Genomic DNA, 23,280 nt, shown 5'->3' with positions numbered 1-23,280 from the left:
GTAACAATTTCACCTAAAACTTCCAATTAACACATACAAAATTGTGTAATATGTTCACCAAAAACTTCCAAATCAACTCTAATAAGACGAAAATTGGCTTATAAACCCCATGGTAACCCAAGAATTGACAAGATCAATAATAAGAACAATTTCCTAAGGTGGCGTATGAGCTCGATAATTTGATCAACTCTATTTGTTCCTAAAGGTCGACGACAAATCTGTAGTGTAAAAAAAAAGAAGACTCAACTGTAAGTTGTTCGAGAATAGTAGCGTAACCCTTTGCTACCCTTTGCCTAAGTTTCGGTTATGGACGTCGACAAACTGGCATCCCTAGGGGTGCCCAATTCTTCACACTTGTGTTGTGTGTATATCATCAGTATAACTATGATTTGACAAGGAACAGAGATAATCGTAATGACCATTATAATCTAAGATTAGAACCCCTTGGCAAACTGAAAACAAGCAAAATCACTCTTTCAACGCTATTTAATAGACTTTTTACTCTTTCCATTTTAATACTTTGAAATCTTTTGGACTTGTAATACCGTCTGTAGTTTACAGAGTAAAAATCACTTACATTGATTTAGCGGAAAGTTGCACTTCGGTTTCCGGTAGCAGGGAAGGCATGGCGTCGTTTGCCTTGCGGTAATTCCACGCTTTCACTGTTCTTGTGAACTCGATTCAGATCTAAATCTGACTTTGCCCCAGTGTTCTTCGATGCCTTCGGATCTTTGTCGTCCTCACGTTTCGAGTCTTCCTCCAAATCTTCTCCAAATTCTATTTGTTTCCTTGCTGCTTCGTAGTCGAACGGTTTGATCTGCAAAAAACCACTTTGTTTTCCTGAATCGTCAGTTTCTTGAAGGTTCATAGCTTGTTCATTAGAATTCAAACATTTTTGAAAGCTAGAAGACAATTCGGACAGAGACATTGGTTCGTCGTCGTTGTTGTCGTCGTCGTCGTCTATTTCAAGAGGTGAACTAGCACTAAAACCTTTCAACTTTGGCTCATCGGTGGCTGCTTCTGCAACAGGATGCAATTCTTCGTCTTCGTCATCTGAATCATCTTCCAACATGATAATCTCATCTGTTGGGCAGGGTTTTGAGACTGGCATTACAGGTAGCTCTATATTCGAGCTTTTTGTCGACTCGGCAGCAGGTGCTTCGGAATTTTGAGCTTTTAATGCAGTCATGGTGGTTGGTTCTACAACGGACTTTAATGGTTCACTCGTTCCCAAGAATGAATGAAAGGGTAGAGTCACAGAAGATCGGATTTTATCCAACTTGTTCTCTTCCTTGTCCTAGTAAAAATAAGCGATACCAATGAGGCAGCAACAGGAGAAGAACTAAAAGAAATGGTATCTTACATGTAACACCAAAGGACCCTACCTTTGTATCAGTATCTAATTTTCTCTTTGGGGCCGAGTTTCCCAATAGCGAACCAAGACCGCCTCGGTTAGTTTTCTTTTGCAACGTAATGTTCACTCCAGTAACCTTAAACAGGGAATCATTTAGAACATAGATCTCAAGCAAAGAAACCAATCAGACACAAAAGCAAGTTCTAATTAGTCTCTAACCATGGTTAATTAGATATACTTCAATACCTGCGCTACCGGGTATTTATCGCCATTGGAATGTTCGCCCAGCTCCGATGTCGTTGGGCCCATCCCATTCAGAACAGGATGCATTGAGTGGTCTACCATTACACATTTTCCAGGTACAAAGGGCCGGTATCCATGTTCCAAGGGAGCAACTTTAGACTGAGAAGAGGACGAACAGATCTGATCACTGGCAGTATTATCAACAGCACTGTCTTTCACAATTGGGATTGCGTATCTCAAATTCGAAGTATCGGGCATATTAGTTTCTTGATGTTCATTAGCTGATGTGTTTTCTTCTGATGCCTGTCATGTAAACAACATATCAACAGCGAAGGCAAGAGAATGTTAAAAATATCAATATCAGCAACCAAGAAAAACGAAAGAATCATATATATATATCCAATCAACAAGTAATGAAATCAAATATGCAAATGAAAAGGTAATCATCTGCAATCTTCAAAGGAAACAAAGAGAAATTTGTCTGATATTATCGTGGTTTCCAATGGCTCAAAAATGTATCCGTTCATTCTACTAATGGGTCGTTTATACGAAACGGGGTTGCTTCATGAAAACGGGCTACATGTACTAGAAAATAATATACAGATACACATAGTACATAAAATCCTAGTCAGCATAAACAAGAAGCCCTCCGTTCTATTTTATGAAAAGGCGATGAACAACAACAATTAACAGATACATTAAGACTTGCAAACCGTTATACAACTTCAAACTATTAGTCTGCCAATACCCTCATGCTACCAAAATGAATTAGTTGAGCTCTTTTAATTAAGAATAAATCTCAGAAGCCAGAACAACATTCCTCCATATCTACTCTAGACGTAGAATAAAGCCGGTGCCTCCAGGAATAGATGTGTTCCCTTCATCTCATTTAAACAACTAAATAATTCTAGCACTAATCATATAGCTAAACACCATGAATTAATTGAAGTTCAGGCCCTTAAAAACCTAGGGAAATGTTCTCGAGTCTATTAAGTTAGTAACAAAAACAGCATGAGGTTACAAGCACAAGCCTTACCGCCTCGGTACGGACTTCCTTCAAACGCTCAGCAGCCTCTTCAAATGCACTTGAATTCAGCATCGAATGCCTAATGATGGTAACAATTGAAGCAAGATTGCGCTCAATGAATGAATGCTTTGATTTCAGTAATCTACGTAATTTGTTAATGGTGACAGGCATCTGCTTGGCTTTAACAATAAGAAAACTATGTTAAAATTCTGCAGTAAGCCACAAAAATAAGATTATTTCTAACAACAAATGCCAGCATAGGTTTCCCAGTTACCGATTTCCAGAAGCGTTTTGTTTGGCAGTATGTAACCAGTACTTTCATCCTCTGCACGAGCAACAATATCTCGCCACTCAAAGAGACTCTGTCACATTGAAAATAAAGGATATTTACTTCCAGCAACATAAATTAAACAGGACATATGATCTAGCCTCTAACCAATTAATTTCATTTCTAAGAAGAACGCGTTACTTTCAAGCTGGAGTAATGGTACTCCTGTCAAGTGGAAAATGACTCAAATCTTTTTGAGTGTTAAGTGGAAAGGTGACCACAAGACTAAAACCTTCTTCCTGGCAGATTCTACCAAGAGTGCTGGACTGAAATGAACTAGAGTTGGAACCTCAAGTTTAGAGGAAAGTTGTCAGACACTGAGCATGACGAACGGGTTTGTAATAGTAATCCCTCCATTATTTATGTCCGTGGGGATTCTTCTAATTTCATTAGCAAATTGGGTGGACTTCTAAACCCCATTTATTGTATAAAAGAAGTAAGATATTTGTATGAGGTCTTCACCCCTGTTAACTTCCTGATGCAGATATATTATGCATAGAATGTAAAGTGTAAGAAAGCTTACAGCAGCAACAGCAAGCTGTTGAGCATTGAAACCAGAACCCTGCAATCTATATTAAAATTAACAGAAATTAGGACGTTTCTTACAAATACTTAAAAGTTCCACTAAATGCAAGGAGAAAAGAAAAGGAAAATTCACCAGCAGGAGCAAAAGTGAACAACTGTAAATGGTAATGTTCTTTTTGCTGAAGAATGAAGAAAACTTACCCGTATACGTAAAAATATGAACTTTCTGTCAAAAGCTCCTTCTCGTAAAGATGCAGGCATACGTCATAACTTCGCTTGTAGACCTATGAAAAACAAGGTAGCTTCATCAAAAAGGTAAAGCGATGCTATATACCTTCAGCCACCTCAGAGCAGAAAATTAAAGGTGATTTCCTATATTGAACCACACTGATCCGTATGAGAAAACATGGAGTGCAACCTTTTCTCTTAGGACAATATGAAGTGCAACTTGATTGAGTTTGAAATATTACAGGCAGCAAACCAATATCAATACAAAAAAAGATATAGATCCCCATATGTCAAAGCGTGAGTGAAAAAACAAAACAGATTTCATAATGTTATAGGTCAAACCTTATCTGGCAGAATAAGTCCTAAACTGGAATTTTAAAAATGCTGGCTATGGAGATTGTGCAACCTGTAATTGTTACTTCCATACTTGTAGCAACATCATACTTTTGAACATTGACAGAATAAAAGAATAAATATAATCATAATCCAGGAGTATATACGCTTTTCCATCAGCTCTACATAATATCTCTTAGCTTAATGAAATTCATTCAGATTCCAAGATTTTTTTGAAAACCATATCACATTGGAAAAGGAAAAAAAAAACTCAACATATGTTTATGCTATCATTTAAGTGGCTAAAATTCACTTCCGATCTTGATGAACTCATTAAAAACACAAACATTGTTTACGATCTCAGTTGCCAGTAGCTTTAAAGAGATCCTACAATTTGTAAGGCAACCATGAAGGTGGATCAATATTAGCAGAACGCTGAGGATATAGGTAGCTGAACAAAGCTCAACCACATTTCCCTAAAATCCAATTTTTTCTGGATTTTTTTAACAAAATAGCATAAGATGTAGAGCAACTATACCTCTACCAAAGGAAGATCAGATTCTTCAGATTCACGGGGCATTGAGGACAGCTTCTTCCTCATCAAATCATAAATATATAGCAAATAATGTGTATCTTCCCTTGCATATCTGTGATTAAAAGATATCGAGTTAAATGAAAGTGAATAAGGATACAACAAAATAATGTACAATCAAAGAAAACTTCAAGCAATACCACACGCTTTAAAGCATTTACACTCTCACTTCGGTAATTTGCTCGATGCATCCAAAAAGAATACTAATTACACCAACTACCCTTACAGAAGACTCCATATGAGAAAATTTCATTGATCTTTTAACTCGAGCATCATCGCAGACTAGCACCCTATTTTCTCCTAACAGAGATTGTTTTAACTGTAGATTACGGGCTTTAAGATTTTATAACATTTATTTTGTCTCATTCTTCAAAGTTCACAATAAAAATTGTCAAGTGCATCCACGCAAAGACTACTAGAGGGAAAAATAAAACAATAGAATACTATTCATCTTCAAAGAGAAAAAAATATAAACAAAGGTGTACTACTAGGGGGAAAAAACTACATGGCAAGAACAAAAGACATTTATACCTCAGCATCTCCTCAGGAAGAGGTCTTAATCTCCAGTCTGCATTCTGGTACCTGTAACAAGTTTTAACTGTTAAAGCAACAAAAAAGACCCATCCACGCACACAGCATCCAGATGCTGAGAGAGAGTCCCTACTCTTTATTAGCTGCAACACCACAAAAGTGATGAAGGAGATACTCCAGACTATTTCTTTCCAGTTTCAAAACTCTTGAAGCCTGAGGAAAAAAAATGTGAATGTACATGTCGAAAGTTATTCGTTCTCTGCAAGTTAAGATACAAAGAAAGAAGACCCTGCATCCCCAAAAGAAGTCTAAAGCTAGACAATCCTTGAAAAGATAATCATAAATCAACAACTTATCCAGGAAACAAAATCCAAGGCCACTAAGCCAAGCATAACAAGTAGAGCTTTATTTGATGGCTGGAAAAGCAGGCAAAACCTGTAAAAACCATTAAACTTGGAACATTGACATAAGGATACACCCAAGCAAAGAATATAGTTTCAAAAAATGATTGCTAAGTTTGATGAATTTTTTTTATAATCAGAAATTCAGAGACGCTCTAGTTCCTATACTCAATGGAAAAAACTGTATTAAATTATCTGGATACCTCTGAAAAAAACTATAGCCAGAAGTTGCCTAATTTGTGAAGACAAAGAAGAAGGGGATGATAAAAGAACAAAAATAGAAACTTGCGTGGTAATTCAATGATATTAAGATACTAATGTAAGAACTAAAGCACAAGTGCAGAGAAAGGAAGAATAGGTAGATACTGTAAACTGACAACCATTTTTTTCAGGTAGATAAACAAATCAAAAAGACAAAAGGATATGAGGGCAAAACCTCCCAAGTCCACTAAAATGCAAGTAGGGACCTCAATTAAATGGGGGAAAAAAGGGATAAAGGTCCCATACTATTTACAATTAGCTTGGGTATAACGAACTATATGCATCTGAGGGAATAAGCTCATGCAAGAACCTAGGAATGAGATTGTAACTTGCAGACCATAATCCAAATGTAGACGTAAGAGAATTTGATAAGAGTGATAACCATAAGAGGACAAAAGAAACATAACAAATACTTGATAATGGCTTTAAAAACACCACCTGCCCAGTGTCAAATAAGTTGCAAATATAAATCCCAAAATCCCGTTGAAGCCACACAACGTCTCGGTCTGCTCCATGCAGCACCTAAATGAGTATAAATATTACAATAAAACCCCCACGAAAACTAAAATGACAACAAAAAAACATTTCTTCTCACAACGTTTACCTTTCTCTTTGAAGGATCCTTGAAAACCTCTCTCAAATAGGGCCCCACATGAATTCTAAGCTTCAATGTATCAACTACAAAATCCTCAGTTCTTGTAGAAATTTGCATCAGACAGGTAAGTCCTTGAAAAGATCGATACTGATTATGCTCCAAATCAACCTAAAAGATTAATAACGTGCATCAATAGACAGAACACAGAAATCAAAGTTGCAAAGAAAATCATACCATGAGAAATTCGACAAAGAGTACTATGTTCCATTGCAAATTAACGCCAATCTCTGATTTATTTGATAATAGAGCAACAGATCTTGAATTCATATGCATTTTATTGGTTTCTTCCCCAACTCAAATTAATAAGGCAAAATGAGAGCTTGAGAAGTAAGCATTTGGACCGCCAAACTCGTTTAAAACACAGTCTAAATACAGGCAATACAGAATAATTACTTCTGATCATATATGTTTCTCATAGAATTAAATTAGTAATAGTTTTGTACCGCAAATTCGTTCTCCCGTCGCAATTTAGCTGCCAATTCTTTCAAATCATTAACTTCCTCAATGAATTTGAAAGGGGTGCAATCCAAAGATGGTGGATAAACAGGTTGAAAATCTTCATTAATCTTATCGACAAAGTCCAATACAGATAGCTTCTCCTGCACATACAAGTAAATTGAAGTAAGCAACAACTCTCAACTTCCACAAAATGATTTCTGATCATGAAAAATGGATACACACAATACACATGACAATCAGTTTGAATCCCAACGCATCCCCACTAAACCACAGACCATATTTACAAAGGATAAGCCAAAATCTTCTGGCCATTAAAAGTTGGTCTCGTCTTAAAGGAGCCACTAAAATGTAGTCTTAACTTTCTAAAGTAATGCAAAGCACCAAGGTCAGTTAACATGAGCGAAGCGTAATCTTCTTCCTCCCTTGTAATCAAAATAAATGGAAAAAGTAACACTTTAAGGCCACAGCAAGCCAAAGGGGATTAAACTAACCAGTGGATGTACAAACCGCGAGCCATCTTCACTCCTTTGCAACCAGACATGCTCAAATGGCTGATTTGCATTATTAACCAAAATGTTAAACTCGTCCTGCGGTCTACGGATAGTCGGTATATGAAATGGCACTTTCGGCTTCACCCCCAAAGTTCTCCTGTCTTTGGTAGCAACCTTCACACTAGACTCAAAAGAATCGTGCACCTCGTCTCCATGACTCGGACTCTTCTTCTTCTTCCCACACACCAACTGAAACCCATCATCAGCGTCCGCCGTCAAAGCCACTGCCCTCCCACTCTCCTCCTCCTCCTCCTTTCGAATCCTCTGAAACTCGTCCAGCGACACATCGAACCGCTCCAAAATCTCATCGTTAACATTAACCAACCAATCATACGCGTCGTCGTTATCCTCGGGGAACGCCATTTCCTTGCCCCAAACTTCAGCGGACGAGCCAATGGTCTCGAGCATCGACTGAGATTGCCGGTCGATGCTCCGTATCGGGATTTTGAATTCATCAAAGTTGTAATAAAAGTGAAAGTCTTTGCCAGCCGGAATACCCTGGGAAGAGCCGGCGAGCTTCGACAAAGACGAACCGAGAGAACCACTGGTTAGGGATTGCAGAGTCTGAGCCTTCTGTGAATCAGACTGATCGACGTCCATCTTGTAGCTCAGAGATACCCCGCCGGACGTGAGAGGGATCCCCGTTGAGGTATCGGCGGTTAGGGTTCCGGAGAAGAGTTGCAGAGAAGAACTTCGTTTCCGCTGCGCATATACTTCACTGTGCGAGCGAGAGAGAGAGGAGAAGGAAAACGTTAAAATGAAACTGAAAGAGAAGAAATGGGTAGAGAGAGAGAGAGAGAGAGAGAGAGAAAGGCTATCACGTGAGAGGACCTGACTGCACGTGACCTCGACCCCAATCAGATTGTGTCATAACAAATTAGGTCAATTTCCTCTACTCGGTTTGGCTTTCAATTGGTTCATTTGGCTCATTCAAACTCTTTTTAACGTTGAGGGTTATTGAGAGTGAGTCTCATATTGGTTAATTTAGTCGAAGATCATGAGTTTATAAAACAAATGAATGCATCTATATTAGTATGAGGGTTTATGAAGAAACCCAAAACAAGGTCATGAGAGTTTATGCTCAAAGTGAACAATATCATACCATTGTGGAGATCCGTGATTCCTTGTGGAGAGTGGTGATTTGCAACATGATATCAGAGTTATGCCCTAAACTTAGTCATGTCAATAGAATACTCAAATGTTGAACAAATTGTGTACTTTGTTCGAAGGTTCAAAAAAAAAAAAATTGAGGCTCGATTAAGGGGAGGATTGTTGAGGATTATTAAGAGTGAGTCCCACATTGTGGAGAATGGTGACTCCTAACATTGAAAACCATCGTTTAGCTCATTCGGTTTGAAAGCATTTTTTTTTTATCAAATTGTTTACGATTGATTTTAAGATAATTACAGGTTGTTGGCTTCACGATTAGGTTGTAAGCTCGAGTTTTCAAATCTAGAGATGAAATTGGATCATGTGAAACTAAATCGAAGAACATTCAACGCAAGAAATCTTAGGAGTACCAAGTGAGTCTAATACCGATGGACTAGTTTGATGAAATTATATGTTGCATAAATAATACGTATTTTTTTGTGGTTGTTTACTGCATGTTATTATATTGATATGACTAGGTATGATTTAGTTGATATATTAGGATTCTATATTTGTAAACTTCATGACCATAATGATGTAACCATGTGTATGATTTACAAGGGTATCACGAATGAAAGGCTATGATCTTGTATGTTGCTCTCATAAAGCACATGGGTCGTGATGTGATAGAAGTATTATATGAATCTTCCTGCATAACCATGATTTTTATGCGAAACCTCAAGCATGTTGTGCGTACATCGACCATAGTAATGCATACCTAAAAGAAAGATTTTGGGTCTTATTTCTTCTTAGAGTTCAACTCTACGAGTGTCGGTAAACCTATACGCATGCTTATTATCTGTCCGAGCCCGCATGTGTGTGAATAGACCATACGCCCGCATGTGTGTGAATAGACCATACGCCCGCATGTGTGTGAATAGACCATACGTAGAAAAGTAATATACACCTCAATCTACCCGATAATGAAATTTGAGCCCAATGTACATGATTTTAGATCCTTCAAAATATGAGACTATAATTACATACATTTACATTTTATTACCATAATTTTATTTACGATAAATAGCACGACTTTAATTTTATAAGGATAAAGTAGAGTCGTTACACCATCTCCTCTTTCTTTCAACCCTCCATTTTATTTCTAGATATCCTTCTCTGTTTCCTTCCTTCTAGTGACAATTGTCAATCAATGATTGTATAAATTTGCGTGTTGTACAAACTTGCGTGTGCGTGCGTCTCTATACCTCAAATAAGATGAAAATTTGTGGGACCCCTATGCAAAGAATGGTATTTTTTAAAAACATTTTTCTATAAAAAAAAAAAAAAGAAAAAAAAAATCACAATATTTTTTAAAACTAAAATTGAATGATGATATTTTTGAACGACTTTTAAAAATTAAATGATTATTTTTAAATGATTACTAAAACTTTTGAAAGACAAAATGAAGAGAAATGAAGAGAAATTGAGAGAAATTGAGAGAAATTAAGAGAGAGAGATTTATACTAATGTACCCAAAAAAAAAGAACTCACCAAACATGACAGTAGTAGCTCATGGGGACTTTATTTTCAACCCGAAGTGTCCAAAATTGAACAAGAAAAACCAAGATTCTCGACACTCCTAAAAGCCAAATTCCATTGTCGCGTTGTTCTCTGGGGGCCCCAACTTCGTGTACTCGCAAAAGACAAGGAGATATGAGTTTGACCTCACACGCAGAGCATCAGAATGAACAATCAAAAAAGATGGCCAAACTAGGAAAGCACGAAGAAAGATGAATGTGAGGGTTACCCTTTTAAGTGGAATGGCTGTCACTCTCAGGTAGCTTGCCAACAACACGGACGCGGATGACAGGGATAGAGTCCCACCATTCCTTCAGTCGTCTGTCACCACCGCTGTTGGTATCCTCAGTTTTCTTCCGTAGGCTTGAGGTCATGAAAAAGCCATATAATGTTGACCCCATTATAATGTACTTTGTTGGAACTAATGCCAGTGTTATTGCCACGCCGCATAATACCGCCATTGCAATGTCTGAGTGCTGCAATAATCCCCACAATAATACAAATTGTTTTTACCATAAAACCGTCTGTCTAATTGAACTAGGCTCACAATGACCATCAAACTGAACTATGCTCAGAATGACCATTAGCACGAGAATCATGAACTATGCTCAATGCTCAGAATGACCATTAGCACGAGAATCATGAGCTATGCTCAATGCTCAGAATGACCATTAGCACGAGAATCATGAGCTATGCTCAATGCTCAGAATGACTGCACGAGAATCATGAGCCATGCTCAATATGCTCAGAATGACCATTAGCACGAGAATCATGAACTATGCTCAATGCTATGAGTGACCATTAGCACGATAATCATGAACCTCAATGCTAAGAATGGCCATTAGCATAAGAATCATGAATTCTCATGAACTATGCTCAAAATGACCATAAGCACGAGAATCGTGAACTATGCTTAGAATGATCATTAGTACGAGAATCATGAAAGAGGAACCATTTACCACGAGAATCATGAACTATGCTCAGAATGACCATTAGTACGAGAATCATGAAAGATGGACCATTTACCACGAGAATCATGAACTAGGCTTAGAATGACCATTAGTACGAGAATCATGAACCATGCTCACAATGACCATTAGCATGAGAATCATGAACCATGCTCAAAATGACCATTAGCACAAGAATCATGAACCATGCTCAAAATGACCATTAGCACGAGAAACATGACAAATGTCAAGAAGTTATATGTCGTAACCCATAGAGTGTAACTACTCTATCTACGAAGTGTCCTAACACAAAATAAAGCCACCTTTCAGCGCAAAAAATGTTAAAACTAATGATTTTTTCTAAAATTGTTCATCCCTCCTTTGTGAATTCAAATAAATTTTGTCACACGATTTCAATTTACCTAATAACTATTACCTTCTAAAACCATTTAATAGCAATTCTGTAATCGAAAATCATTGAGGGGGGAAACCAAATACTGATTCTTTCATCCAATATAGACAACTTCTTTTAAATTATGAAACCATGGAAAAGGGGTCTCCGTTACAATACCTAGCAATGTTTTATTTCCATGCATGGGCCTTTCATTGGATGCCATTGGATGTTGAAGACTGAACTTAAAATCTAAACTAGCCAACCTAACCATAAAGAGTTTCGAAGGATTACGACAATAATCAGCCAACTCGACGTAACAACCTGAGTTTTTGGAAATGTTACTTCGACATTATATATTTGCTACCACCTAGTTTGAGCAAATATATGTATACCCAAAGGAATGTAAGATTAAATCTCATGAGAATCGAATGGTTAGATCTTTTTCAAGAAACATGAGAAAAAATTTACTTAGGAAATGTGAGTATACCTTGCGAGTTTTGGATATGAAAATGGACCAAAACTTCAACACTGCAATGTTTACAGTCTTCACAATCTCGTGCACATTTTGCAAACCTTGTTGGGCAGCCACTATGCTCTCCATTGTACTTTGGTCAGTGGCAGTGCAGACCACAATCTCGTCGCAGTTTTCCCGAATCTTTTCCATTCTCGCTTGAAACATCGTCATGACCACCCAAAATAGGAAGGTAGCTACAGCCTTGCCAAACCACTCCCTACATCCGTGAATGTACATTAGTTGGCAACCTTGATCTTGATCCAAGGAAAACTTGAAGAATAGGAGATTTGGTGCAAACAAAATGCTGAACGGAACTTACTTGTATGTGATTATCAAAGATACAGCGAGCACAATAACAGTAGCCACTGGTCTTTCCCATTCAAGAACTTCTTTGAACCAAGATAACCTGCTATTGAGTGGCTTTAGTAGCTCCTATATCATATTATCAGATTGTGATTTTAATATTAATCGCTAAAGAATAAAATTCTTTAAATATTTGCTTAGAATAAGATGCTTACCATGAAGATGAATACACTTTCACCAATTCCCTCCTCTTTCAGTCCTACAGCAGTAGCCTTGGCAACTGCAACTTTCTTCTCTTCTTCTCTGGCCTGATTGACGGCATTCTCTAAGGAGGACCGAGATTCATCAAGTTCAGTACTTATATTACAAAATTTATCTGTTACTTCTACACTAGAGTCGAATAATTGTGACATGTTCAAATATCTCAGGGCTGAAGTTGCACTACATGGCCGTCCACTATTCGGCAACTTCAGATTCTCAGCAAGTTCCTCTAGAACATAGTCGCCCTTTGGTAGCTCGTCACATAAGGCAAAGATTAAGAACTTTGTAGGAACCGGTGGAGATATTCTAAGCAGTTCTCTGGCTGCATGAAGCCTTATAACCCCTAATATTGTTCTTGAATGCATCTCCCATGCCTGTATTGGACTTTCCACATTAAATTTCCGTAAAAAACGATGCAAGAGAACAATCTCCTTTATTAATGCTAGCCAATGATCACGTCTTGTAGAACTTGTTATCTCTGGAAACTCCAGCACAACTTCCTCTAATCTATAACAGTGTGACAATATTTGGATTAATAATAAATTAAAGCATTTCTTTTACACCAATTGCTCAATCATCGCCCAGAAAAAAAAGAAAAAAAGACAAAAAGAAAAAATACTCACATCTCAGGGGACTCGTAGACTATTGCCTTGTCAAATATTGGAGCACCCCAAGGTCCTGTGGAAGATGGCTTTACACTGTGCAGAGTGTCCCTTGAGAGTTCTATCTCAACTGCGTTTTCATATGCTATCACTCCTGAAGCCTCAAAATAGAGGCTGTAGTTGGTTAATGTAAGCCTTCCTGAGACAGAAAAACGACCTTCCTGTTTAGATATGTTCTCAATGACAGATCAATCAAATGAGAGATGGATCAACGAAAATTTGCTAAATCTAACCAGGCCAACTTGTTGATCCAATGTGGCGCACAACCCTTTGTGAGCTAGCAGTCCCCTCCACGTGCAATATGAACTCATCGTCGCGTAATTCTACACCCTTTGGCGTTGCCTGTTTCTGCAGATGCTTCATGCATCTGGAGACGATAGATTGAACAAGAGCCCAAAAATAGTGAGAAAATGATTCAGAAGTTATATTGATCAAATATAGATATCTAATTACCTATAACTAACAAATTTTCCCTCTCCTTACCAGGTTTGGGGACTTACTGATAGTGTATGTAAACTTTTAGATACACAGTCTGGAAGAGAAATGCTAACTAAGTACTTTCTCTAGAACTACTTTGAAGCTCTTCCAAGTGTTCTTAAAAACTTCTTAATCCAATGTTATGAAAAACTCGACAAATGGCTTTAGTTGGCTAAAAGAGTTCAAATGGCTTTAGTTGGCTAAAAGAGTTCAAATGGCTTTAGTTGGCTAAAAGAGTTTTCACAATTTTAAAAGTTATATCAAACTCACTTCCTCAAATCTCTGAGGGAGTATTTGAACAATTATAAAATAAATTGTAAAATGGCAAGGAGAAACCCTTTCAATAATTCATTTATCTCAGCCTCAAAGAAAAACAACACAAGCCTTCTATATTGGCAGAGGGAGAAAAACTCCTGCGCTCATACAATACAAACGGTCTGAGTAAAGTTGAGTAAACTAACAATAGACGTAACTATCAAATAAACAGAGAAGGCAGGTGTCCATTAGTGCGCTATCTTAAGTGTGGTACAGAATTCCCATTAACGTTATAACCACAACTACAGGAATGTTATATAATTGATAACATATAAATGTATGGTTTGGATGATGAAAGTCCACGTCGACTAATTTAGGGAATGATCATGGGTTTATAATCAAAGAATACTCTCTCCATTGGTGTGAGGCCTTTAGGGAAAACCCAAAGCAAAGGCATGAGAGCTTATGCTCAAAGTGGACAATATCATACCATTGTGGAGAGTCGTGTTCATCTAACACATGGTACTGATGACATCGAGATTAAACGTTCCATTTTCCTATGATAGTGCTGGCTAGGTCATAAAAGGTAAGCGTAAACCTAAAATTATAATGTTTCTCCAGTCAATGAAACTAATATGTGTTTCTCGCCTTCGCTATGCTAAACATGGAAAAAAGTTCAATTAAAATTTAGAACAAGTTATAACTTTACTTGTCAATTTCCTTCAGAAATTTATCATATGCTGGGAAATGAAGCCGGTGTCCAGCTGGTGCTGTTAGAGTTTCGAATGTGAATCTTGCATTGACAAGATCCGACACTAATGGAACTAAAGAACCTAACCACACAAATGCATCTTCTCCAACATCTGGATCGTCGTTAACCTGCCAAGATAATAACAAAATTGGGTGTCCGAAGGCGAGAGAGAGAGAGACAGGCAAGAAAATCACCAATAATCCATCAAAATGTAATTAGATGGTTCGTCCAATCACACACGAGTCTTACAAGCAACGGTATAAGGTCCGAATAGAAAAGAGGGATCTCATCTTGCTCGGGAGGCACATTGGCTGCTATGATTTTATTCTTCTCTTCTTTCGCCTTCGCCATGCACTCCTGTAACATCGACGACAGAGAACCATAAAAGTTATACACAAGCAACTCAATATTACCAATGCATAAGGCAGAGCTTCAGCACGAAACTATCAACTGGAAAGAAACTTTGAAAACTAAATAAGATTTCAAATATCACGTTAGAACACCATAGTCCAACTTTTGCAAGGCATTACAAAAGAACAATCGCTGCAACTAGAGTCAAAGACAGTGTATTCTCCCGGTAACAAAATCAAATTTCGGAACATTTTAAACAGAAATGTGGAGGAATATATCTTAAAACTAAATCGATAAAACCGGTAAATAGGAACCTAATAGAGAACTTCTGAACAAGGTGGAGAAGTGCGTGTACACGTACGTACCTTGCGAGACTCTTCATCTTCAGAAGAAGGCATCTCCCAAGCAAGCATCATATCAAAGCTGAAGCGGCTAAACGATCCATTGCCAATACCTTCCTCCAAGTTCCGGCACATATCCGCCAGAGCCTTGGCGCTACAAAACTCCACGAACTTCCTCGAATAGGTTCTGGTCTCAGGTTTCCACGAAATCTCAAACTCCTCCACCAATCCTTCCACCGAACTACCGACTTTCCTGTACAAGTACAAAATCATTTAGCAATCAAAACCAGGCTCAATCGGTCTGTACAAGCCACAGAACAAGAAGAATAACATTGAAGTGCTTTCGATTTGAGAATAAGCGAAGAAGAAGAAGAAGAAGAAATTATCTTACAGAGCACAGCGTTGGAAGACGTCAATGGCGATGGAGGACAGGCGCTTCCGTGAGGTCGTCGCCATTGTTGCGGTGATTTCGATTTGCCGAGACATTGGAATGTAGAACGAAGAAGCTTTTCGGTCCTAATGGCTACGCAGTGAAAGGTGCATGTTGTACGTGTCTATATAGCACTCGTCCACGTGGCATATTCCTCATGCAACGCGCATGCCACGTAAGACCTCTATGGCTTGGAAACTGGGTAGAATCTCAGGTTTGTCGCTTATGAAGTTAATGTTTCCATTTTTTTTTTACCAATAATAATATTTTCTCTTTTTTTTCTTTTTTTTCTTTTTTTTGTTGTAAAAACCTATTTAATGTTGTGACCAATAATAATTAAATTTATAAAAAGAAAAAAAAAAGGTTAAGCTTATTTAGTATTTAAGTAAAAATATTTATTATGTTTAGCTCATAGCAGTTCTTATGATTTACTAATAATTACGATAATCGAGAAGATTTGAATAAATAAATAAATTAATAAAAATATTCCTAAACTATCAAATTGTATATATAAAAAAATAAAATAAAAATAATTAGTATAGGTGTTTAAAAAGTATTATTGAATTTTAAAACGTTTCATTAATATTTTTTAATTTTTAATTTTTGAATTTAAAAAAAAAAATTACTATTGCCCCACTTTATCCTATATTTAAAAGGTATTTATGAAATTTTAAAAGTAGGTTATTACTATTATGAACAAAATCTTCCGACACTTCATAAATTATATAAAAAATTTTTAATATTACGTTCATGAATATTTTTAAAATATGGTATTAATACAATTCATTTAAAAATTTAAGGTTATTAGTAAGTAAATAATAACGGTTTTTTTTATAATAAAAAATTTTAAAAGTATTTTTGAATTAAAAAAAATATATTTTTTAAACTTTTTTTTAATTTAAAGTATAGTTGGAATTTTTTAAAAAAATTAGAGGTATTTTTTAGTGTTCATTAATTTAGAAGGAAAAAAAAACACAATAAATGACAAAAGTTTATGAGTTTTAATTAAAAAAAATTAGCTAAAAATATTTTCACACGTGGCAGACGATGATTGGTTAACAAGCGTGTTATTTTACAAGTCCCAAAAATAGATGGCTCAAAAGCTACTTTCTCGCTTCCCTTCCACTCTTGTTTCTCATTCCAGCTTGATTTCAATTTTCATCTGCAGTGCTGCGACCGTCCTCTCTCTCTCAGCGTATCAATGAAGGCGGTCTCCGATCCTTCTTCTCTGGTTCGTCTCAACATTGGTATGTCCTCTCTCTTCATCTCAATTTATTGTATTCAACTGTCTTTATCAGTCAATTTCTGGCTCCTAGCAAAGGAATTAAACCATTGATCTCAACAACTATTCGATTGATTTGCGAAAGGATTATGACATTCAGGTGCTGATATACTCTTTAGATATTGTAATTAGCAATTGATTGCCGAAGTTAGCTGATCTTTGGCACGTTCCTTCCGTAAACAGCATCGTGTTATTTAATTACGTTGTATTTATTCGTTTAGTGTTAATCGAGGAGGATTTTGAGTTATTTTATATTGTTTTTGAGGGTTTTTTTTTTCGTGTTTACTTGCAGGTGGGAAGAAATTTAGAACAACATTAGATACATTGACTCAGCGAGAACCTGATTCGATGCTTGCTGCAATGTTTAGTGGCCGTCATACCTTATGCCAGGATCCTGATGAGGTGCGTGTTTTCAATGAGAAATCAGTTGATTTTAGTCTTAGGTATTATGTCTATATGTTGGGGTCCCACAATTGGAATCTTATTCTTCATTGACATAATTCACTCTCTCTGTATTTGATTTCTTTTACGTGGAAATCTACTCTATCTGAGCATGACTATTTTATTTGAGGCAGGGATCTGTCTTCTTGGACAGAGACGGGAAACATTTTCGGCATATTCTCAATTGGTTAAGGGATGGCATAGTTCCAACTCTTCCTGACTCTGAGATTGCAGAGCTTCTGCGAGAGGCAGAGTACTATCAGTTGCTTGTGAGCCATCATTCTTTCCTGTAGTTCAACATTTATTTAAAATTTCATGTATTAATCACATGATTCGTATCCTACTTCCACAAGTTTTTTTGGGTTAATATTTATTTTTCATGGCATAGTTGAAGGAGCTATTTTCAATATTAATTCTTTTGTGTTTTCCTTCTATATTAATGGCTAGAGGGGATTAAATTTTGATTCAGGGACTCATTGATGGAATCAATGATATGGCAAGTAAAAAGAAGGAAGATGAGGAACCTCAGTCTGAGCTGAACCGTGTTGATATTATCAAGTGCATACAGTCTGAGAAAGTTAGACTTCGAGGGGTTAACCTTTCTGGCCTTGATCTTTCCAAGCTGGTAATTATCTTGTTTCTGGACTTATGAGAAGATAATTTTTTAGATAAGAGAAATAATCTCATTATTATATACAATTTACAAAGGAAAAGCCTATACAAGGGCCAACTCTTACAAAGAAGATAAGAGGTAGTCTTGAAAATGGTAAGGTTCTTCATCAAGGATGACTTTCGAAAGGTGTTAAATGAGTTTCAGGAGGGAGGCATCATCAATGCCACTAGACTGAAGCCTAATTTGGGTGGTTTTCTAAAAGTTGTTGCCCATTGAATCAAGTACTTCAAACCTATAAGTTCAGTCACCAACTAATATGATTGCTAAGATTTTGACAGAAAGAATGCAGAAAATGATCTCAAATACCATTTTGGAAAATTTGGACGCTTCTGTGGCTGGGGCTTGTCCTCATAATTGCCCAGAAAGTTACTGAGTGCTATAGGACTTTGGAAGGTGTCACTTTCAAAAGACTTTGCCTCAGGAATATATTAACTACTCGGGAAGCTACTGAGAGCTATAGGACTTCGGAAGGTGTCATTTTTTCAAAAGACTTTGAAAAGGCTCAAGTTCAGATTATTGTTTTTTTGTCTCATTTTGTCTTGATTAGATCCTCTGAGAGAAAGGTTTTGATTTTAAGTGGATATCTTGAGTGGGTAATTGTATTCACTATGTCAACTTTTCTATCTTAATTAGTGGTAGATCGAGTTGGCAAAGTGTGGATTCCTTGCCACGGGGGATTTCAGTTTGAGGGAATTATAAAATTCATCTAATCTATATACAGTTTGCAAACAATACTGTATTCTTTTGTTTTAGTAGGGAGGACTGTTTCATCTCTTTGAACGAGACCCTTTTTGTTTATGAATGGGGGAGGTAAGATTTTAATTTTTGTTATTAGTGCACTTTCATGAATCCTTGCAAAGTCAACCCCCTGATATTCGCTGCAGCTTGAGAATTTCATTTCTTCTTAATTAGAAATGAGGTTCTACTTGCGTCCAGGAAGATGTCTGGTTTGCTAATCCCTTCGCTTTCTCTACCTTGATTTCTACAAAATTCTACTTGCAAAAGAGTTTCCTATTTTATTTTATTTTATTTTTATTATTATTATTATTATTATTTTTTTTTGTCTTTTACCACGTCTAGGGATCTTCTCATAATTTCCAATTTTAGAAGGGCCTAATCTGATTTGAAAGTGGACACAGTTCTCTTAGTTTTATCTTGTGTTCAGGCTATTTTCTCAAACTTGAGCTCTAAGGAAAGTAGTCGGGCCTTTTTGTAATGATGACTCAAATTAACTTATAGCCCATTGGAAAAGTTTTTTGTAATTCTTTGGATAGGTCTTCCTTTTGCAATTTTATTTTGTCAATGAAATTGTTTTGTTTCCTATGTAAAAAAGGAAAAACAGCCGGGCCCCTTTAATCTTCTAGCCTTTTCTCACGTAAATCCATTTTTTACCTACTTAGCCTCTCATATACCTTTTTCTCTCCTTGCGCCTCCAAGAACCCGCATCTCGAACTTGAAGAAGGATTCATTTTTCCTCTCTCTTTTGGGTTGCTTGTTGTTCATGGGAGGATCAGCACCATACAACGATCTTCCTCTTTTGTGCTTGACTATGTGTGTTTAAGTAAGTGAGAGAAATAGTAGAGCTTTAGAGGTTTAAACTTTGGACCTTTGGCTAGGTTCAAGGCTTCCTTTATGAATCTCTGTATCCTTTAGTGTTATTTGTCAATTGGAGCTATTTTCTGTACTGTTTTGTAGCTTGCGCAAGTTTTTGTATTTCTTGTTCTCTGGCTTGTCCTGGGTTGCATTTTTCTATTGCCCATTTATACACTTCCATTGTTATCAATTAAAGCTGTTTCCTCATATTTTTTCTTAAAAGGCAAGCAGGTATGTGAGAACATATTTAACTTACTAATTTTCCATAAATAAGAAGTTACATGCTCAATCTAGATATCTGTTTTTGTGATTATCTTATTGCTACCGATGTAAGATCACATATCTCATGTCTAAAGCTATTAAGAAATGTACAGGACCTTTCATATGTAGACTTCAGTTATGCAAGTCTTAAAAATGTGTTCTTCTCACGCGCAAACCTTCAGTGTGCTAAATTTCGGGTATGTACTATTGTAGTCCATCTACCATGGATCCTTCTGCCATTATAAATGTATAGCCAATAGTTTTTCCTTGAAGAGTGGAAAATAACTTCTATCAGCAACAGTTGACTGTTTTTCTTTATAAATTTCAATAGTAAGGAATTGAGCTAGTAGTCAATGAAAAGAAGCTCGCCAATATATATTTCAAGGATGATTCAAAATGTAGCATGTTCTCCATAGGTTTCAAATAATATCAATGATAGTGCATTCTGCGTAACGTTTATCACTTGAATTTAGGGAAGAAGAACAATATTATAGTATTTCTTCTTACACATCTAAAACATGTTCAAGGTCCTCTTATAAGGAATATATGTATAAAACACATAATCAATATTACAAAAGATATATAAAAGGAAACCAAACCGTACCAATAATTGCTTATAATTGATTGATCATCTGAAAGATATTTTAAATTTCTAAAAGTTGAGTTCATACAGCATTTGTGACGAAATGCATCTAATTTATATCCCATTTGGTGTTACGCAGGATGCAGATGCTGAGGGCTCAATTTTTCATAATGCAACTTTGCGAGAGTATAAAATCAATACTATTCACTTGTTACATTTTTCTAATTTTCTGAGGACTGCATTCTTAATAATTTTGTTTTGCCTAGAAAGATGTGAATTTACTGGGGCAAACCTTCGTGGGGCCTTATTAGCAGCTGCTAATCTTCAGAGTGCCAATTTACAAGGCAAGTTTCTTTTATCCTACATTCTTTTTTAACACTTACCTTTAACAAGTTTTTCTCCATCAGTTCTTTGCTTGATTTTCCTGGACAACTTTATTTTGTTTCGCAATGAAGGTTCCATCATGTTTAATTTAGACTAGTTTTGTTCCAATGAGATATTAGCTTGTCGCTTTGGGATAAGAGTTGGACAGTACATGTTGCATTTTTGAATTTTAAACTCTTTCTAGATAAATATATTATATAAAATACTCTTTCTAGATAAATATTTCATTAGTGGACCAAAATGTTGGCTCAGTGGACAAGAGGGCCGTATAACATGCTCGGCTCACAAATGAGGAACATTGGTTGACACGTGTGCAAAGGCGAGGACCAAATAATAATAATAATAAAAGTTAAATGGGCAAAAAGGATCCTAGATGGAAGACATTACTAGTAAAAGAAATTTGGGTATTTATAAATACTTGATAATTATTTAGGAACAGGACCAGTTTCCTGATTCTTCTTGATAGATCTATTTATTAGCTCTCCCTATTCCTCGTTCTTTTGGATTTCTTCTTCAACTAACTCGTTTGGATCATTTTTCTCTCAATTCGTGACAACTTTACCATTCTTAATGATCATGATTTTCGTGTTAGGATAATCATGGCTAATATGACCAATCCCTTCACATTTCCAATATTTGATGTTTTTATTTCTCTCTTGAACCTCCTTGTATCCTTCCACTTTCTCTTTCCTTTTTTAGCTCTGTACCTTGTCCTTTTTGTCCATCTCATACTTGTCTATACGCTTGAAATCTACTTTTTTCACTATTTGCATTATTTTTTCAAGTGTAGTTAGGAAAAAAAAAACTAGACTTAGAAAGAGCATACCTCTTGTATTCTCCTTCTCCTAAGCCAATTACCGTTCAATGTTGACAACAGTTCTTTTATAACCAAGTAAGTTTACCTATCCACTTGATGAGCCATTGTACCCTCCTCATCTTTATTAATGCATGCCTATTCATAAGAGTCTCCATTTCTTTGTAATAATCTTCTACCGTTTGAATCCTTGTTATGAAGTATAGAGCTTTTGCTTTAGTACTTGGGAATAATGCTTAAGAATGTTCCTTTTTCTCATTAATGCCTTTAATTCCTCCCAAGTTTCAATTGGTTCTCCATAATTTCTCCGAACTCTGATTTCAAATGTGTCCACCAAATATTGGCATAATCACACAACTTCTTTTCTTCAATTATATTGTTGCAATCGAATACATGTTCAATTTTTCTCTCATATTGCAAATAATCCTTTGGGTTAGATCTCCCATAAAAGCTATGAATTTTAAGTTTCACTCCCCGCCTCTCTTTCTTCCTCTCTCACGTTGGTACTCTCTTTCATCTTTTGGTAGCCTCTCTTCTTCCTCACCCTTGACCTACATCTCTCTCTCCTCTTGGATTATGTCTGACTAAAAACATGACATTGTCATCTTCTTTATTTTTCAACTCCATTATTAAAGATAATTTCACTTCCTTGAGAATTGCCTAAAGCTACTTCAATTTTCTCCCTACGGTATCTCAAGGTACTAATTACTTGGTTCAGATGAGCCATTGTCCCCATTTGTGCTTCTCTCCACCTTCACTAATCTTCCTTCCACTTCTTCTGTCTTGATTCATGATTATACAAACAGTTGTTAAATATATTTAGGAACTCATACACTTAACTCTGATTTTATACTCAGAACACGTGTTCAGCAAACACAAAGATAAACTATTTGAAAAAATGGCTAAATTATGATGAAGGTAGGCTATTTGGGGACGAGAACGAATCATTCTTTATAAGGGTGTGGAAACCTCTCCCTAACACACGTTTTAAAAACCTTGAGGGGAAGCCCGAAAAGGAAAGCCCCACATAGGACAATATCTGTTAGCAGTGGGCTTGGACCGTTACAAATGATATATGAGCCAGTCACTGGCGATGCGAGACACTAGTCAGAGTAGGGCTAGACCCTCTCCATAGTAGACGCGTTTTAAAACCGTGAGGCTGGCGGTGATACATAACGGGCCAAAATGAACATTATCTGCTAGCGGTGGGTTTGGGTTGTTACACTTTCAACTAGGTGTGAATACTAGTTAATTTGAACTTCATATATTTCGGGCAAAACAAAAATGGGTTGAAAACAAATGGACAATAACAATTCAAGAATTCAACCTGAACAATTTATTATGGATAAAATGGCTTCTACCATATCTTTTCATTGATAAAATGATTTTTTTTTTTTTTTTTTTTTTT

General features: G+C 36.5%; 3 protein-coding genes across 7 annotated transcripts in view; 1 reads left to right on the top strand and 2 right to left on the bottom strand.

The window, feature by feature from the left end:
* Positions 1-402: 402 nt before the first annotated feature.
* LOC111453438 (protein RRP6-like 2) lies at positions 403-8,261 on the bottom strand. The gene is made up of 14 exons (XM_023094553.1): positions 7,429-8,261; positions 6,922-7,077; positions 6,428-6,586; positions 6,262-6,345; positions 5,295-5,374; positions 5,162-5,212; positions 4,577-4,685; positions 3,679-3,761; positions 3,476-3,521; positions 2,899-2,986; positions 2,634-2,803; positions 1,601-1,900; positions 1,386-1,490; positions 403-1,297 (listed from the first exon to the last, which is right to left on the bottom strand). The coding sequence occupies exons 1-14, from the start codon at positions 8,086-8,088 to the stop codon at positions 584-586; spliced, it is 2,805 nt and encodes a 934-aa protein (XP_022950321.1). The 5' UTR covers positions 8,089-8,261; the 3' UTR covers positions 403-583.
* A 1,346-nt stretch (positions 8,262-9,607) lies between these two features.
* Positions 9,608-15,885, bottom strand: LOC111453439. Of its 2 annotated transcripts, none has more exons than XM_023094555.1 (11): positions 15,803-15,885; positions 15,436-15,664; positions 14,969-15,076; positions 14,678-14,847; positions 13,470-13,603; positions 13,198-13,375; positions 12,529-13,081; positions 12,330-12,442; positions 11,984-12,227; positions 10,129-10,631; positions 9,608-9,842 (listed from the first exon to the last, which is right to left on the bottom strand). In XM_023094555.1, the coding sequence occupies exons 1-10, from the start codon at positions 15,865-15,867 to the stop codon at positions 10,389-10,391; spliced, it is 2,037 nt and encodes a 678-aa protein (XP_022950323.1). In that variant the 5' UTR covers positions 15,868-15,885; the 3' UTR covers positions 9,608-9,842; positions 10,129-10,388. The 2 variants fall into 2 exon arrangements, with proteins under 2 accessions (XP_022950323.1, XP_022950322.1); XM_023094554.1 differs by having other exon boundaries at positions 9,608-9,836.
* Positions 15,886-16,967: 1,082 nt separating this feature from the next.
* Positions 16,968-23,280, top strand: part of LOC111453440 (FH protein interacting protein FIP2-like) — a 13,072-nt gene continuing 6,759 nt past the window's right edge. For all 4 annotated transcript variants that reach the window (XM_023094559.1, XM_023094557.1, XM_023094558.1 and 1 more), the window contains exons 1-7: positions 16,968-17,088; positions 17,416-17,525; positions 17,699-17,833; positions 18,034-18,189; positions 20,205-20,288; positions 20,814-20,860; positions 20,945-21,018. In XM_023094559.1, coding sequence (XP_022950327.1) covers positions 17,043-17,088; positions 17,416-17,525; positions 17,699-17,833; positions 18,034-18,189; positions 20,205-20,288; positions 20,814-20,860; positions 20,945-21,018 — 652 coding nt within the window. In that variant the 5' untranslated portion in view covers positions 16,968-17,042. The remainder of the gene's footprint in view (positions 17,089-17,415; positions 17,526-17,698; positions 17,834-18,033; positions 18,190-20,204; positions 20,289-20,813; positions 20,861-20,944; positions 21,019-23,280) is intronic.

Source organism: Cucurbita moschata, unplaced genomic scaffold (assembly GCF_002738365.1).
Source record: "Cucurbita moschata cultivar Rifu unplaced genomic scaffold, Cmos_1.0 Cmo_Scf00015, whole genome shotgun sequence".
NCBI lineage: Eukaryota > Viridiplantae > Streptophyta > Magnoliopsida > Cucurbitales > Cucurbitaceae > Cucurbita > Cucurbita moschata.
The sequence above is the reverse complement of the archived record's forward strand: the minus strand, read 5'-3'. Positions and strand labels throughout refer to the sequence as shown.

Bases quoted from the DNA above. Each gene is read 5' to 3' on its own strand.
- LOC111453439 (XM_023094555.1), bottom strand. From the start codon at position 15,867: ATGGCGACGACCTCACGGAAGCGCCTGTCCTCCATCGCCATTGACGTC. The intron at 13,376-13,469 runs GTTAGATTTAGC...TTTCTGTCTCAG, and splicing joins TGGATCAACAAGTTGGCCTG to GAAGGCTTACATTAACCAAC. The intron at 10,632-11,983 runs GTATACTCACAT...GGATTATTGCAG, and splicing joins TCATATCCAAAACTCGCAAG to CACTCAGACATTGCAATGGC.
- LOC111453438 (XM_023094553.1), bottom strand. From the start codon at position 8,088: ATGGACGTCGATCAGTCTGATTCACAGAAGGCTCAGACTCTGCAATCC. The intron at 6,587-6,921 runs GTACAAAACTAT...TTAATCTTTTAG, and splicing joins GACGGGAGAACGAATTTGCG to GTTGATTTGGAGCATAATCA. The intron at 1,491-1,600 runs GTATTGAAGTAT...TCCCTGTTTAAG, and splicing joins ATAAATACCCGGTAGCGCAG to GTTACTGGAGTGAACATTAC.